The sequence below is a fragment of the Callithrix jacchus genome, chromosome 1, assembly GCF_049354715.1.
Source record: "Callithrix jacchus isolate 240 chromosome 1, calJac240_pri, whole genome shotgun sequence".
Lineage (NCBI taxonomy): Eukaryota > Metazoa > Chordata > Mammalia > Primates > Cebidae > Callithrix > Callithrix jacchus.
The window spans coordinates 142,889,401-142,906,776 of NC_133502.1; the positions used below are offsets into that span (position 1 = coordinate 142,889,401).

Consider the following 17,376-nt stretch of genomic DNA (forward strand, 5'->3'; position numbering starts at 1 on the left):
TCTGTGTTTAAGTAAAGGCTACAAAGGATCACACATTACATATATGAAGCAATTTAAATTCCACTCTGTTATGGGGTCTTTTCTAGTCTCTGAAGTGATTTAAAACTTACAAATTCAAGTCACGAAGTTAAGAAACTTCTTATACATCTGGGATTATGCCCCCATGATCCAATTATTCTGAAGTCTCTCCAGAAATACTTTCTTCCCTCCTTCCCTTTCTTCCTACCCTTCTGCAGTACTGTTGGGAAGCATCAGGGAGGAAGGATCATCCTGGCCTTGCCTGGATTAACATGAACCCCTGTTAATAAGAACTCTCACTAGCCCATGCTAGACCTGGGAGAATGTGAAACCCACCACACTGGAAAAATCCTTGTAGCTCGGTCCCTTTGACCATTTCGGAATTCAGGACTTAGGATTGGATGAAAGCCAGCAAACTAGAAGATCTCTTGTCTGTATCCCACCAAATGGGTCTATTAGGCAGCTGCGATCCAGGCCAGCCTTTTAAAGGGTCACAAATAAACCTGGTCATGCCTCCTACCAGAGAGTTTCAGAGGCACAGCAGCTGTGGACTTCAAAAAGAGCAGTCAGTCAAAGAAGGGGTATCCTTTTGTGCACAGCTGAGTCTTTTCCTGTGTGTGTGTGTGTGTGTGTGTGTGCATGAGAATCCTATATTTGCATATTTGTAAGAGCATGGCTGGTTTACCACTGGGATTGGGTAACCTCCACTTCTAAGATCCAAAACTGAGAGCTGTGACTGCCCATGCAGCAGCCAGAAGCATCTTCAACGTGGACCACTGTTTTCCGATACACTACAGTTTCTTGATCACATTCCAGTTTTCCCTTTCCCATTTAATTCTAATACTGGGGGTGGTGTGTTGAGCTCTCGTTCCATGGATGTCCTTGCTATATAAGAGGAACTTGCCCAGTGTTAGCAATAAGACTTGGGCAATCCCTTCCACCTCTTCCACAAATGATATGTCTGCCTCGTACGCCAGCTCTAAAAGTCCTAAAATCATATTCATGCCACATTCATAGTCATAAGTCATTATGCCTTGCATTGAATTTTTTTTGTAAGATATATTACATATGCAAAAGAGTATAAAAAGCATATGCATACAATTCAGGGAAAAATAAGAAAATACACACCATGTACCCCTTACCAGGTTAAAAATTAGAATATTCCAGTACCTTAGAAACCCCTCTTATTTTCCTCCTCAATTACATTCCCCTCTCTTCCCTCTCTTCTACGGGAGGCCACTATTGTGACTTCTGTTAACATCTATTAGTTTTGTTTTTTTTAAACTTTATGTAAACGGATTTATACAGTATATAACCCTTTGTGTATATCTTTTTATACAGCATAACATGTGAGATACATTCACGTATTTGCATGTGTCACATTTTCACATGTACTGCGAGTTTTGCTGCAGAAATCAGTAGCTCATTCTTTAATTGCAGTGCAGCACCCCATTAAATAAGTATAACGTAATTTATGTATTCATTCTACAGTTGATAGACTTCTGTGTTATTTCCAATTTCTGGCTATTATGAATAAAGTTGTTATAAACATTCTTATATGTGGTTTTTCTTTTTGGTAGAAATTTACCCTTATGTCTCTTGCTTATATAGCAAGAACTGGGATTTCTGAGATACCTTTCTTTCATTTTAATAAGCATTTGTTGAGTTCTTACTTCTGCCGAGCTCTATGGTGGGCAATTGGGGTGACTGCATAGATGTGTACCAGACATGTAACCTGTCTTTAAGGAGTTCGGAGTTTAGAGGAGGAGACTGGTATGCCCATAATGCAAATAAGGCTGAGTAAGGTCAGTGCTACATTTGTGTTAGAAGTAACATGTTTTAGGCAGCAAAGGAAGGAGTCATTAACCCTCACTTAGAGTCAAGGAAGTCTTCTCAGAAAAAGTGATATTTAATAGCATTTTCACTGGTAATAAATGGAGAAGGGGAGGACATTCTAAACTCAAGAAAACAGCTCAAAGGCAAGGTGTTTAAAAAATGTAGGGCTGGTCATTGATGTAGATAATAAGGGCTGGGGTAGTATAATCAGAGGACAGGATGTAAGAAGGAATTTAGTGGTCTATGAAGATTTTGGAAGATCTTAAAGTTTCAACTAAAGACTGTGGGTTTCCCTCCAGATGCCCTGAGGATGAGTACTTTGGATGACAAAAGTAATACCTTTTGCTTTTTTCAAGGAGAATTAGATCATCAGATGCCAGTTTTGTCTGTGCCCAAGTAAGCACCGTGGTGGCCATAGTGCTGGCACAGGTAGACCTCAGGCTTGCGGGAAGGTGTGCAGGATGCAAATAAGAGTGCCCCACAGACTGTTAAGGAGGAAGGTGTCGTCTGTGCTACAGTTTTACAGCAAAACATTGCCTGGCTCAGTTTCCTTTAGCCCTCCCAGTGCTTCTTGGTGATTCTCCCATGGTTGAAGAGAATATTGATATTGTATGAGAATCAGATAATTTAAGAGCTGAGAATAATCTGAGATCATTGTACAATTGTGGAGACTGTGAGTCAGGGAGGAAGGGACTTGCCTGGGAGAATGCAGCCTTTTTGAGGAAAAGCCAGGTTCAGCATCCAAGCTTAACTTCTAATGTAATTATTCTACCATTGCATCTCGTAAAGTCTTGGGCATATTCACGATTTATCAGTGTTGGAGATCACGAGTAAATCTACTGAAGTGAAAAGAGCTAGGGCAGAGAAAGTGAGCTGGTGAATAATACATTGCAGTAATTACATTCCCTAAACTTACTCAAATGTGATTTCTCTGTAGTTTTGTCAGTGGAATTCAAGAGACTTTTGAATCAGTAAAACAAGAGCTCTCTATAAAAAAGAGGCTAGGAGAAAAGATATCTGGAAGATAAGAACATTTTCTTAGAAAAAAGTTCACCATTATCAAACAAATACAAATAGTATTTAAGACAAATTAAATACAACTCAATAGATGGCATTTAAGACAAATATCAAAAGGAATTTTAAAATTAAAAATAACTTGTTTTTGTTTTAAACTTTTATTTTAAGTTCAGGGGTACATGTGCAGGAGGTGCAAGTTCATTACATAGGTTGGTCTCCCAGACTTAAGGGGAAAAAAAAGACAAGGAGATTTAAATTGTTTGAGAGAAGATGAGAGGCATGGAAGATAGACCAGGGGAATCCATTATGAAATTCATAAGGAGAAAATAGAGTAGATGAAAACAAATAATATTTTAAAAGAAAAAAAGAAACATTTCACCAAACAGGAGTTTTAGGTCTTTTAGTCATACAAAAAAAGATACTTGCACACATACGTTTCTAGCAGCACAATTCACAATTGCAAAATCATGGAATCAACCCAAATGTCCATCAATCAATGAGTGGATAAAGAAACCGTGGTATATATATATACAATGGAATACTACTCAGCCATAAAAAGGAACAAATTAATGACATTCACAACTACCTGGATGAGATTGGAGACTATTATTCTAAGTGAAGTAACTCAGGAATGGTTAAGCCAGGGAAGGTGGTTAATAGCATTTATTTGATCCTCCTGGACTTATCTCAGTTTTCGCATTACACTGATGGCTCATGAGAGGTCACTGGCATCTGGGATAGAGCCCAGGGATGAACACTATCTTCCAAAAGGGAAAAGAAAAGAGGTCTGTGCCCTTGACCCTTGCATCAGTTTTGCCACGACTTCCTTACTCCCCTCTCTTCTTCAAGAGCATGAATGTCTTTCTGGTGAGGACTCTGAGTGAGCACAAAAGACAGAGACAAAGCTACAGGTTAATTGTGAAGATATGGAGACAGAAAAATTGAGGAAACAGTTTTAAGAATTTATTTGACAAGGAGAAAAAAAACAATGAGAAAAATAAAGCTAACTGTTATATAATATGAAGTAGGAAGAGCTTGAAAGGTAACATAAAAGTAAGGACCTATTCAAATATGTTCAAAGAAAGAAGCCAAGGAGCAATTGAATCCAAGACCTACAGACTAGAGCTTTTCATTAGTCCAACAATAAAAATGTGAAGAGTTAGTTTTCCTTGACATCACTTTATTCAGTATCCATCATGGAGAATGAGAACTACAAAGCTAGACAAACCAGAACATACTTGTGTGGAGTTGCATTAAATGTTTCCTGTTCCTACAGAGCCCTTCTATGTAAAGAGATTCTGTGTAATGAGATTTACCTGTGTAAACTTTGATCAACTTGGCCTTTCATCTTGTCCTCTGGGACTCTCCAGTGGGAGCAGTTAGGAAGCAGCCAGCCATCATGACCCCTCCACCATCACTGGGGGAAACGTTTCTGAAATACCATGCTCCTCACAGCAGCCTTAACATCCTTGTTCCTCAGGCTGTAGATGATGGGGTTGAGCATGGGGGTCACCACCCCATAGAAGAGGGAGATGAGTTTGTCTGCAAGGTCTTGCTTGTCAGCCCCCAGTGGATCCTTAGACTTGGGCTTCCCATACATGAAAAGGATGGTCCCATAGAAGATGACCACAACTGTGAGGTGGGCAGAGCAGGTGGAGAAGGCCTTTCTCCTCCCCTCAGCTGAGGGGATCCTCAGGATGGTGGCAATGATGAAGACATAGGAGAAAGAGATGAACAGAACTGGGACCCCCAGGAAGATCACATTGGCCACTCCCATACTGATCACATTGACAGAGATATCAGCACAGGCCAACTTCAGGACAGCCAGAATCTCACAGGTGAAGTGGTCGATGATGTTGTCTCCACAGAAAGGCAGCCTCATTGCAAGGGATGTCTGCACCGTGGCAGTGACGCTTCCAGCTACCCAGGAGCTGACAGCCATGGGGACAGAAGTAGCTGTGCTCATGACTACTGGGTACCTAAGGGGGTTGCAGATGGCCACGTAGCGATCAAACGCCATCACGCTCAGGAGCACACACTCTGTGGCCCCCATGGCAAAGGAGAGGAACATCTGCACTGCACAGGCTGAGAAGGAGATGGTTTTTCTGGGGGTCAGGAAGCTGTCAAGGATGAGGGGGACTGAGGAGGTCGTGTAGCAGATGTCCAGGAAGGAGAGGTTCCCCAGGAAGAAGTACATGGGTGTGTGCAGGCGGGAGTCAAGGACAGTCACCAGGATGAGGACCCCGTTGCCCAGCAGGATCACGAGGTACATCAGCAGGATGAGCACGAAGAATGTCTTCTCCAGCTTTGGATGGGCAGAGAGGCCCAGGAGGATGAACCCTATCACAGGGGAGGTCTCATTGGAACTGACCATGGTGTCTCTGTGTCACTTGCATGAACTCACAGGGCCAGCTCCATGATTCTCTGATGCCTAAAGTGCCCAGACAGCAAGTGAGGAAGTCCAGACTCGCTGAGCAATTGGAGAACAGCTCTGACAATTCAAAGCATTGTCTATATGGCTCTAAATAAAATGCAGGAAATTTTATCAAAATCTACTTGGTGATATTTGGCCACTCCATAGAGAGGTTTAAAATGTCACCTGATTAGATTTAAATTTTCTCGTCACATTTAAGACAGACATCGCACATTTACTTCATGTTACATGTGTGGATGATTCACTTTGTTTAATTTTAGCAAGAAATATTATATTCCATTTGTATGATTTTTTCCCTTGGGATCTAGGATTGGTAGAAAAAACTGGTGCTCCTCATCCTCAATTCCTGACCATTCTGTCCTGTGAGCACTTTAAAAAACTTATTATTATTATTTGAGACAGAGTCTCACTTCATTACCTTGGCTGGTGTGCAGTAGGGCAGACATAGCTCATTGCAGCCTCAACCTCCAGGGCTCAAGCGATCCTCCTGCCTCAGTCTCCCAGGTAGCTGAGACCACATACACATGCCAGCATACCTGGCTAATTTTTAATTTTTTGTAGAGATGAAGTCTCACTTTGTTGCCCAGGCTAGTCTCAAATTCCCCAGGCTCAAGCAATCCTACTGCCCTGGCCTCCCAAAGTGCTGGGATTACAGGCATGAGCCATGGCACCTGGCCTGTGAGCACTTTCAGATGCTCTCTGCCTCCTCTTTTCTAGCTCGCTCCCGAGATCACAGAACCTTGGGCTATTTGTCCACTTATGAATTCATTCACTCACTTGCCAGACTCTTCTGGAACATGTACTAACAGGACTGGCATTCACCAACCAATCAGTGCATGGGAATCATGAAGTCCCTTTTCTTCTCTGGAACTTCATTTCCCAGATGATTACTTTGGAATAGATTATTATCAGAGATATTCAATCCCAGGGACTAAATGATCTCATGAATTTCTCGTTCTTGGACTGTTGGACCACAGAGACATCCTTTTCTATGTCATTCAACATTCCCCCAATGCCACTTGGTCACCAGGTATGCCACTGGGGATAGAGCTGGGCCCACAAGAGTTTCTATATTCTTTTTAAAGTGCTCTCTTACCTTTACAACAAATGTGTTGATTCAAATCACTTCTCTGGGATCTGGGAATGGTCCAGAAGTCAAAAATAGCCAATCTGGTCGGAAAGCAGCAGTCAGATGAGTTAGTGCCTGAAATGGGTGGAATTTTTCTTGTCTTTGTTCTGTGTTTTGGTAAGGCCTACAAAAGACCATTTGTTGCTCATACAAAGCCACTTAAATCCCACCCTGCTACTGGGATTATTCTAGTCCCCGAAGTAATTTAAAGTTTAGAAATTCAAGGTACAAAGTCAAGAAACTTTTTATACATCTGGGATTAAGTCCCCATGATCCAATTATTCTGAAGTCTCTCCAGAAATACTTTCTTCCCTCCTTCCCTCTTCCTACCCATCCTGCTGGGCTACTGGAAAGTATTAGAGAGGAAGGATTATCTTGGTCCTCTCCAAATTAACAAGAATCCCCAGTCAATGATAACTCTCACCAAAGTCCATGATAGATCTTGGGGAATATGAAACCAACAGGACAAATCCTTGTGGGTTAGTCCCCTTGGCCATTTATAAATTCAGAATTGAGGATCTCAGGTTTGAGTGAAAGTCAATGACCTAGATCTCTTGTCTATATCTCACCAAATAGGTTCTGCTAGGCACCTCTGACCAGACCAGGCCTTTAAAGGATCATAATTGAATCTGGTCATGACTTCTACCGGAGAGTCTCAGAGGCAAGGCAGCTATGAACTTGAAAAAGAGCAGCTGCTCACAGAGTGGTGTCCTGTTGTGTTCGGCTGAGTCTTTTCCTGTGTATAGGTGCATGAGAATCCTATATCGGTGCAGTTGTGAGAGCACTGCTGGTTTACCATGGGGATCTGGTAACCTCCACTTCTAAGATCCAAAACTGAGAGCCATGACTGCCCAGGCAGCAGCCAGAAGCATCTTCAACATGGACTGCTGTTTTCTGACACACTATAGTTTCTTTTTTTTTTTATTTATTTTTATTTTTTATTGCATTTTAGGTTTTGGGGTACATGTGCAGAGCATGCAATACAGTTGCATAGGTACACACATGGCAGTGTGTTTTGTTTGCTTTCTCCCCTTCACCCGCATTTGGCATTTCTCCCCAGGCTATCCCTCCCCTCCTCCCCCTCCCACTGGCCCTCCCCTTTTCCCCCAATAGACCCCAGTGTTTAGTACTCCCCTCCCTGTGTCCATGTGTTTTTATTTTTCATCACCCGCCTATGAGTGAGAATATGCGGTGTTTCATTTTCTGTTCTTGTGTCAGTTTGCTGAGAATGACGTTCTCCAGATTCATCCATGTCCCTACAAACGACACAAACTCATCATTTCTGATTGCTGCATAATATTCCATGGTGTATATGTGCCACATTTTCCCAATCCAGTCTATCATCAATGGGCATTTGGGTTGATTCCAGGTCTTTGCTATTGTAAACAGTGCTGCAATGAACATTCGTGTGCATGTGTCCTTATAGTAGAACGATTTATAGTCCTTTGGATATATACCCAGTAATGGGATTGCTGGGTCAAATGGAATTTCTATTTCTAAGGCCTTGAGGAATCGCCACACTGTCTTCCACAATGGTTGAACTAATTTACACTCCCACCAACAGTGTAAAAGTGTTCCTTTTTCTCCACATCCTCTCCAGCATCTGTTGTCTCCAGATTTTTTAATGATCGCCATTCTAACTGGCGTGAGATGGTATCTCAATGTGGTTTTGATTTGCATCTCTCTGATGACCAGTGACGATGAGCATTTTTTCATATGATTGTTGGCCTCATATATGTCTTCTTTTGTAAAGTGTCTGTTCATATCTTTGCCCACTTTTGAATGGGCTTGTTTTTTTCCTGTAAATCTGTTTGAGTTCTTTGTAAATTCTGGATATCAGCCCTTTGTCAGATGGGTAAACTGCAAAAATTTTTTCCCATTCTGTTGGTTGCCGATTCACTCTAGAGACTGTTTCTTTTGCTGTGCAGAAGCTGTGGAGTTTCATTAGGCCCCATTTGTCTATTTTGGCTTTTGTTGCCAATGCTTTTGGTGTTTTGTTCTTGAAGTCCTTGCCTACTCCTATGTCCTGGATGGTTTTGCCTAGATTTCCTTCTAGGGTTTTTGTCGTGCCGGGTCTTATGTTTAAGTCTTTAATCCATCTGGAGTTAATTTTGGTGTAAGGTGTCAGGAAGGGCTCCAGTTTCTGCTTTCTGCACATGGCTAGCCAGTTTTCCCAGCACCATTTGTTGAACAGGGAATCCTTTCCCCATTGCTTGTTTTTGTTGGGTTTATCAAAGATTGTATGGTTGTAGATATGTTGTGTTGCCTCTGATGCCTCTGTTCTGTTCCATTGGTCTATATCTCTGTTTTGGTACCAGTACCATGCTGTTTTGATTACTGTAGCCTTGTAGTATAGTTTAAAATCCGGTAGTGTGATGCCCCCCGCTGTGTTCTTTTTGCTTAGAATTGACTTGGCTATGTGGGCTCTCTTTTGGTTCCATATGAAGTTCATGGTGGTTTTTTCCAGTTCTGTGAAGAAAGTCAATGGTAGCTTGATGGGGATAGCATTGATTCTGTAAATTACTTTGGGCAGTATAGCCATTTTCACGATATTAATTCTTCCTAACCATGAACATGGAATGTTTCTCCATCTGTTTGTGTCCTCTCTGATTTCGTTGAGCAGTGGTTTGTAGTTTTCCTTGAAGAGGTCCCTTACGTTCCTTGTGAGTTGTATTCCAAGGTATTTTATTCTTTTTGTAGCAATTGTGAATGGCAGTTTGTTCTTGATTTGGCTCTCTTTAAGTCTGTTATTGGTGTAGAGGAAGGCTTGTGATTTTTGCACATTGATTTTATATCCTGAGACTTTGCTGAAGTTGCTTATCAGTTTCAGGAGTTTTGGGGCTTAGGTGATGGAGTCTTCTAGGTATACTATCATGTCGTCTGCAAATAGAGACAATTTGGCTTCCACCTTTCCTATTTGAATACCCTTTATTTCTTTTTCTTGCCTGATTGCTGTGGCTAGAACTTCCAGTACTATATTGAATAGGAGTGGTGACAGAGGGCATCCTTGTCTAGTGCCGGATTTCAAAGGGAATGCTTCCAGTTTTTGCCCATTCAGTATGATATTGGCTGTTGGTTTGTCATAAATAGCTTTTATTACTTTGAGATACGTTCCATCGATACCGAGTTTATTGAGGGTTTTTAGCATTAAGGGCTGTTGAATTTTGTCAAATACCTTCTCTGCATCAATTGAGATAATCATGTGGTTTTTGTTTTTGGTTCTGTTTATGTGGTGAATTATGTTTATAGACTTGCATATGCTGAACCAGCCTTGCATCCCCGGGATGAATCCTCCTTGATCATGATGAATAAGTTTTTTGATTTGCTGTTGCAATCGGCTTGCCAATATTTTATTGAAGATTTTTGCATCTATGTTCATCATGGATATTGGCCTGAAGTTTTCTTTTCTTGTTGGGTCTCTGCCGGGTTTTGGTATCAGGATGATATTGGTCTCATAAAATGATTTGGGAAGGATTCCTTCTTTTTGGATTATTTGAAATAGTTTCAGAAGAAATGGTACCAGCTCCTCTTTGTGTGTCTGGTAGAATTTGGCTGTGAACCCGTCTGGACCTGGGCTTTTTTTGTGTGGTAGGCTCTTAATTGCTGCCTCGACTTCTGACCTTGTTATTGGTCTATTCATAGTTTCAGCTTCCTCCTGGTTTAGGCTGGGGAGGACACAGGAGTCCAGGAATTTATCCATTTCTTCCAGGTTTATTAGGTTATGTGCATAGAGTTGTTTGTAATATTCTCTGATGATGGTTTGAATTTCTGTGGAATCTGTGATGATTTCCCCTTTATCATTTTTTATTGCATCTATTTGGTTGTTCTCTCTTTTCTTTTTAATCAATCTGGCTAGTGGTCTCTCTATTTTGTTGATCTTTTCAAAAAACCAGCTCTTGGATTTATTGATTTTTTGAAGGGTTTTTCGTGTCTCAATCTCCTTCAGTTCAGCTCTGATCTTAGTTATTTCTTGTCTTCTGCTGGGTTTTGAGTTTTTTTGGTCTTGCTTCTCTAGCTCTTTCAATTTTGACGATAGGGTGTCAATTTTGGATCTCTCCATTCTTCTCATGTGGGCACTTATTGCTATATACTTTCCTCTAGAGACTGCTTTAAATGTGTCCCAGAGATTCTGGCATGTTGTGTCTTCGTTCTCATTGGTTTCGAAGAACTTCTTTATTTCTGCCTTCAATTCGTTGTTTATCCAGTCAACATTCAAGAGCCAGTTGTTCAGTTTCCATGAAGCTGTGCGGTTCTGGGTCGGTTTCTGAATTCTGAGTTCTAACTTGATTGCACTATGGTCTGAGAGGCTGTTTGTTATGATTTCAGTTGTTTTGCATTTGCTGAGCAGTGCTTTACTTCCAATTATGTGGTCAATTTTAGAGTAGGTGTGATGTGGTGCTGAGAAGAATGTATATTCTGTGGATTTGGGGTGGAGAGTTCTGTAAATGTCTATCAGGTTTGCTTGCTCCAGGTCTGAGTTCAAGCCCTGAATATCCTTGTTGATTTTCTGTCTGGTTGATCTGTCTAATATTGACAGTGGAGTGTTAAAGTCTCCCACTATTATTGTGTGGGAGTCTAAGTCTCTTTGTAAGTCGTTAAGAACTTGCCTTATGTATCTGGGTGCTCCTGTATTGGGTCCATATATGTTTAGGATCATTAGCTCTTCTTGTTGTATCGATCCTTTTACCATTATGTAATGGCCTTCTTTGTCTCTTTTGATCTTTGTTGCTTTAAAGTCTACTTTATCAGAGACGAGAATTGCAACTCCTGTTTTTTTTTGCTCTCCATTTGCTTGGTAAATCTTCCTCCATCCCTTTATTTTGAGCCTTTGTGTATCCTTGCATGTGAGATGGGTTTCCTGGATACAGCACACTGATGGGTTTTGGCTTTTTATCCAATTTGCCAGTCGGTGTCTTTTGATTGGTGCATTTAGTCCATTTACATTTAGGGTTAATATTGTTATGTGTGAATTTGATACTGCCATTTTGCTGCTAGCTGGCTGTTTTGCCCGTTAGTTGTTGTAGATTCTTCATTATGTTGATGCTCTTTAGCGTTTAGTGTGATTTTGGAATGGCTGGTACTGGTTATTCCTTTCTATGTGTAGTGCCTCTTTCGGGAGCTCTTGTAAAGCAGGCCTGGTGGTGACAAAATCTCTGAGTACTTGCTTGTTCACAAAGGATTTTATTTTTTCTTCACTGATGAAGCTCAGTTTGGCTGGATATGAAATTCTGGGTTGAAAGTTCTTTTCTTTAAGGATGTTGAATATTGGCCCCCACTCTCTTCTGGCTTGTAGAGTTTCTGCCGAGAGATCTGCTGTGAGTCTGATGGGCTTCTCTTTGTGGGTGACCCGACCTTTCTCCCTGGCTGCCCTTAGTATTTTCTCCTTTATTTCAACCTTGTTGAATCTGACGATTATGTGCCTTGGGGTTGCTCTTCTTGTGGAATATCTTTGTGGTGTTCTCTGTATTTCCTGTAATTGAGTGTTGGCCTGTCTTGCTAGGTGGGGGAAATTTTCCTGGATAATGTCCTGAAGAGTATTTTCCAGCTGGGATTCATTCTCTTTGTCACATTCTGGTACACCTATCAAACGTAGGTTAGGTCTCTTCACATAGTCCCGCATTTCTTGGAGACTTTGTTCATTCCTTTTTGTGCTTTTTTCTCTGATCCTGGTTTCTCGTTTTATTTCATTGAGTTGATCTTCGACTTCTGATATTCTTTCTTCTGCTTGGTCAATTCGGCTATTGAAACTTGTGCATGCTTCGCGAAGTTCTCGTATTGTGTTTTTCAGCTCCTTTAATTCATTCATATTCCTCTCTAAGTTATCCATTTTTGTTATCATTTCCTCGAATCTTTTTTCATATCTTTTTTCAAGGTTCTTAGTTTCTTTGCATTGATTTGAAACATGTTCTTTTAGCTCACAAAAGTTTCTCATTATCCACCTTCTGAAGTCTAATTTCATCATTTCATCACAGTCATTCTCCATCCAGCTTTGTTCCCTTGCTGGTGAGGAGTTGTGGTCCTTTCTAGGAGGCGAGGTTTTCTGGTTTCGGGTGTTTTGCTCCTTTTTGCGCTGGTTTCTTCCCATCTTTGTGGATTTATCCACCTGTCGTCTGTGTAGTTGCTGACTTTTTGATTGGGTCTCTGAATGGACACCCAGATTGTTGATGATGAAGTATTTCTGTTGCTTGGTTTTCCTTCTACCAGTCTAGCCCCTTCACTGTATGACTGCTGAAGTCCACTCCAGGCCCTGCTTGTCTGGGGTGCACCTATAGCAGCTGCGGAACAGTGAGGGGTGCTACCAGTTTCTTTTTCTGCTATCTTTGTCCTAGAATGATGCCTGCCAAATGTCAGTCTTTTGGATATAGAGGGGTCAGGGAGCTGCTTGAGGAGACAGTCTGTACTTTATAGGAGCTCAATTGCTGAGCTGTGAGCTCTATTGTTCATTCAGGGCTGTTAGGCTGCTATGTTCAATTCTGGTGCAACAGAACTCTTTAAAAAACCCTTTTTTTCCCAGCTGCTCTTTCTGAAGGGGTTGGGGCTTTATTTTTGAGTGTCTGCTGTGCTGTCCTGCCCAGCTAGGCGGCAGTCTAGTCACTATTTGCCTGCCGAGGCTTTGCCCTGCTGGTGTGAGGTTCGTCCTGTTGCTGCAGGCTCTGCCCTTCTGCTCTGGTCTCCGCCCTGCTGCCATGGGCTATGCCCTGCAGCAGAGTCTCTCTGTTGTACCGGGTTGCCTCAGCAATGGCAGGCTGCGTCAGCAATGGGCATGTACCTCAGTAGGGGCTGATTGCCTCGGTAATGGCGGATGCCCCTTCCCCACGGAGCTGCATTTTAAGGGAACCTCCTCACCGGGAGCATTTGGAATGGCTGTTTTGTTTGTCGCACTGCGCTACCCCAAACTCTGTGTCCCTGGGATTTCTTGGGCTGGCTCACTGTCCAAGTCCTGTTCAGTCTCAAGTTCAGCCCTCTCAGGTCTCAGTTTGCCGGTTCAACAGGGCACCCGTAACAGTGTGCTTTTGTATGGAGCGCTGTGGAGCGCCTCTGCACTCTGGCGCAGGCTGCAGCCGCACCAGCTGCTGGCTACACCAGCTAAAACCTCTGCCTGGCGTCCCACGTCTCTTTTATACCTGGGAATTTCCCCGTTCTGTGGGCAACTAAGATCCGTCTGGAAATGCATCCCCGACTCACCCTCTTCGCGCATCCAGCGAGAGCTTCAATCCTGGGTTGTTCTCACAGCGCCATCTTGAGTCCTCTCTGGGCTCCACACTATAGTTTCTTAATCACGCTCCAGTTTTCCCTCTCCCATGTAATCCTAACACCAGCGATGGTAGGTGGCACATGTGAGGAGCTCTATTCCACAGATGTTCTTGGTATGCAAGAAGAGCCTGCCCAGTGTCAGCAAAAACACTTGGGCAATCTTGCCCACCTCTTTCACAAATGAACATGCCTGCCTGGTTCTAAAAATCCAAGAATCAAATACATCCACATTAATAGTCATAAGCCATTTTGTCTTGTGTTAAGTGTTTTTCTTTTTGTGAGATATATTATACATACAAAAGAGCATAAAAAGTATATGTACAGCATTCAAGAAAAAAAAGAAAATACACTTCCATGTCCCCCCCTCTAACCAGGTTAAAAGTAGGATGTTCCAGAACCTTAGAAGCCCCTCTTATTTCCCTATCCAATTATATTTCCTTATTCCCTCCCTTCCAAGAAATGACCACCATTTTGACTTCTGTGGAAATAATTTTGTGGTAGGCAGAATCTTAACGATCCCCACATCATCGCACAACTCCCTTCCCATGGTGATCAAACACTCACCTAGGTACTGCTGTGAAGGGAGTTCGTCAATGTCGCTAAAGTTCCAAATCAGTTGGCTTTAAGATTACAAGATTATCCAGTGAGGTCTGACCTAATCAAGTGAGCCCTTTAAAAACAGTTTTCTTTGGTTAGTAGCAGAAGAAGAAGCCAGATTCAAAGTATGGGAAGAATTCCACATGCTCTTTCTTATAAGTTGGAGGGAGCCACAAACAAGAACCAGAGAGCTGCCACGAGGAGCTAAGCATGATCCCTGGCAGTGGCTAGCCGGGAAACTGGGACCATAGTCTAAAAAACACAAGGAATTGAATCCTGCCACCAGTACCAATGAGCTTGAAAGCTGACCTTTTCTGAGTCCAGCACAACTCACCCAGCCTTCTCACTTCTGGAACTGTGAGCTAATAATTAGGTGTTGTTTTAACCTGCTGATGGTGGGGTGGTTTATTATGCAGAAAGAGAAAGCTAATATGTATTCCCTTTATTTCCTTCATAGTTTTACCTTCTGCAATGTATTAGTCTATAATGTATTGTTCCACTTTGAAAAATGGAGTAACAATTGCAAACCTAGCTTTTTAAAACAATACATTTACGGGGTACAAGAGAAGTTTTGTTACACAGATATATGGAGTTGTGGTGAAGTCTAGGTTTTTAGTGCAAGCATTACCCAAAATAATGTACATCATGCCAATTAAGTAATTTCTCAGCCCTCAGCCCCCCTCACATCCCACACTTCCAAGTCTCCAGTGTCGATTAGTCCACACTTTGTGTCCATGTGGACACATCAGTATTTGACTTTCTGTTTCTGTGTTGCATAACTTAAGATACTGGCCATCCAACGTGGCCAGTTCCATCCATGTTGCTCTAAAATTCCTTCTTTTCTATGTTGAAAGAGTACTCCATTGTGTATATAGACATCTGCCTATGTATGCTTAGATTGATTCCATCTTTGCTATTGTGAATAATGCTGTGATAAATGTGACAATGAATGTATCTTTTTTACATAATTAATTCTTTTCCTTTATGTACATACAACTACTGGGTATCTACATAAAGGAAAAGAATTATATAATGGCAAAACCCCATTTTTAGTCTCTACTAAAAGTACAAAAATTAGCCTGGTGTGGCGGCACATGCCTATAATCCCAGCTACTTGGGTGGCTGAGGCAGGAGAATTACTTGAACCTGGGAGGGAGAGGTTGCAGTGAGTTGAGATCGCACCATTGCACTCTGGCCTGGGCAACAAGAGCAAAATTCTGTCTCAAAAAAAATTAATTATGTAAAAAAGTAGATTGGTAGTTCTAGTTTTAGTTCTCTGAGAAATCTCAATACTGTTTTCCCTTGAGGTTTTACTGACTTGCCTTCCCACAAACAATATATAAATGTTTCCCTTTTTCACATCCTCACTAACATCTGCTATTTTTTGACTTTTTAATAATAGTCATTCTGACTGGCAAACCTAGCTTTCGGGTGAAAAGAAAATATTGCCACTATGTTGGGGAAGACTCACCCGAGAATCTAAGCTCTCAGTTTTAATAGTCCCTTCTGGGTAAGTCAGACAGTGCTGTAGTGTGGCCAGGTACCAGACATCCGGCGGAAATATCATCAGAGAGAGTGGATTGTTTTATGTTTTCTGCTTCTAAGCTCTGACTATGGCCCTCTTCCCACTCTTGGGAACAGATCAAAGCAGAACGCTCTCTGGAGTGGAATGAGTGTCCTCTGCTAATCCAGTCAGCAAGACATGGAGAGATAAGAGGGTATTTTATACATGCATGGCCAAGATAAGGCCAGTGCAGGAAAGAATGTGGGCCAGGCTGTGGGGGGCATTCTGTCCTCAAGTTAATCACCATAGGCAGCAGGGGTCTATGAATGAGAGCCCTTGACATGCCTGTCTCTGGAGTCACAGGGCTGCCCTCTGGGCTGGCTGCCTTCTCTGTGGAATGTACAACTGTCATGCCAGGATCTCCTTTACTATCCTGGGGACTCCTTACACCTCTCTTATGCGTTGGAACTTCTGTTTCTTTTGTCAATTTCTTTCTATTTCTTGGTTTAATCTCTTATTTTGATAGAGCACATTCTTGAATAAGTTCCTTTATTTTTTTCTTTTGAGATTGAATCTTACTCTTGTCGCCCAGCCTGGAGCACAGTGGCATAATATTGGCTCACTGCAACCTCCACCTCCTGGGTTCAAGTGACTCTCCTGCCTCAGCCTTCTGAGTAGCTGAGATTACAGGAACACACCACCATAATCCAGCTAATTTTTGTATTTTTAGTAGAGATGGGGTTTTGCCATGTTGGCCAGGCTGGTCTCGAACTCCTGACCTCAGGTGATGCACCCACCTCGGCCTCCTCAAGTGCATGAGCCATGGCCCTCAGCCTTGAATAATTTCTTGAGAAAGAGTGTATTGTATATACATTTTTGAGATCTTATGTGTCTGAACATATTTTTATTTAACCTCCGTAAATGACCGATAATTTGGTGGATGAATTTGCCAGGGTTCTCCAGAGGAATATTACTAATCATGTATGTGTGTGTGTCATAGGAACCGGCTTATGTGATTATGAAGGCTAACAAGTCACAAGATTTATACTCAGCAGGCTGGTGGCCCAGGAGAGCTGCTGAAAAACTAATTTCCCAGCTCAAAGGCAGGAGGAGTTTCCTCTTACTCATCCTTTTTGTTCTATTCAAGCCTTTCACTGATTGAATGAGGCTTAGTACATTAGGGAGAATATGCTTTCCTCAATCTATGCATTCAAAAGGTACTCCCTCACAGACATCTCCAGAATAATATTTGGCCAAATATCTGGGTACCCCATCACCCAGTCAAGTTAACACATAAAATTAATCAATCATCGTAATAGTATGTGGAACTCTAGGAACTTATTGGAAATCATCTTCCTTCGGAATTAGAAGGTAATTCTGGTACAATCAGAAGCCATTTTGATTGTTGATCTTTTATGCTAATTGTTTTTTTCCTCCATGAAAGAATAAAGTACCCATGCTCTCTGCTGTGGCTGTTGTCTGCCAGTCCAGAGAGCCATGATTTTCCCTCTACAGAGAATAAAACTTTGGTTGGGGTGGGCAAGAAATAGTTGACTAATGTCATGGAATGAATGAAGGGGTATAGGG

The 17,376-nt window shown here is 41.9% G+C and overlaps 1 protein-coding gene across 1 annotated transcript; it reads right to left on the bottom strand.

Annotated features, from left to right (window-relative positions):
* Positions 1-3,047: 3,047 nt before the first annotated feature.
* Positions 3,048-5,606, bottom strand: LOC100406515 (olfactory receptor 13C7). The gene has a single exon (XM_002743125.6). The coding sequence runs from the start codon at positions 5,243-5,245 to the stop codon at positions 4,286-4,288; it is 960 nt and encodes a 319-aa protein (XP_002743171.3). The 5' UTR covers positions 5,246-5,606; the 3' UTR covers positions 3,048-4,285.
* Positions 5,607-17,376: the final 11,770 nt, after the last annotated feature.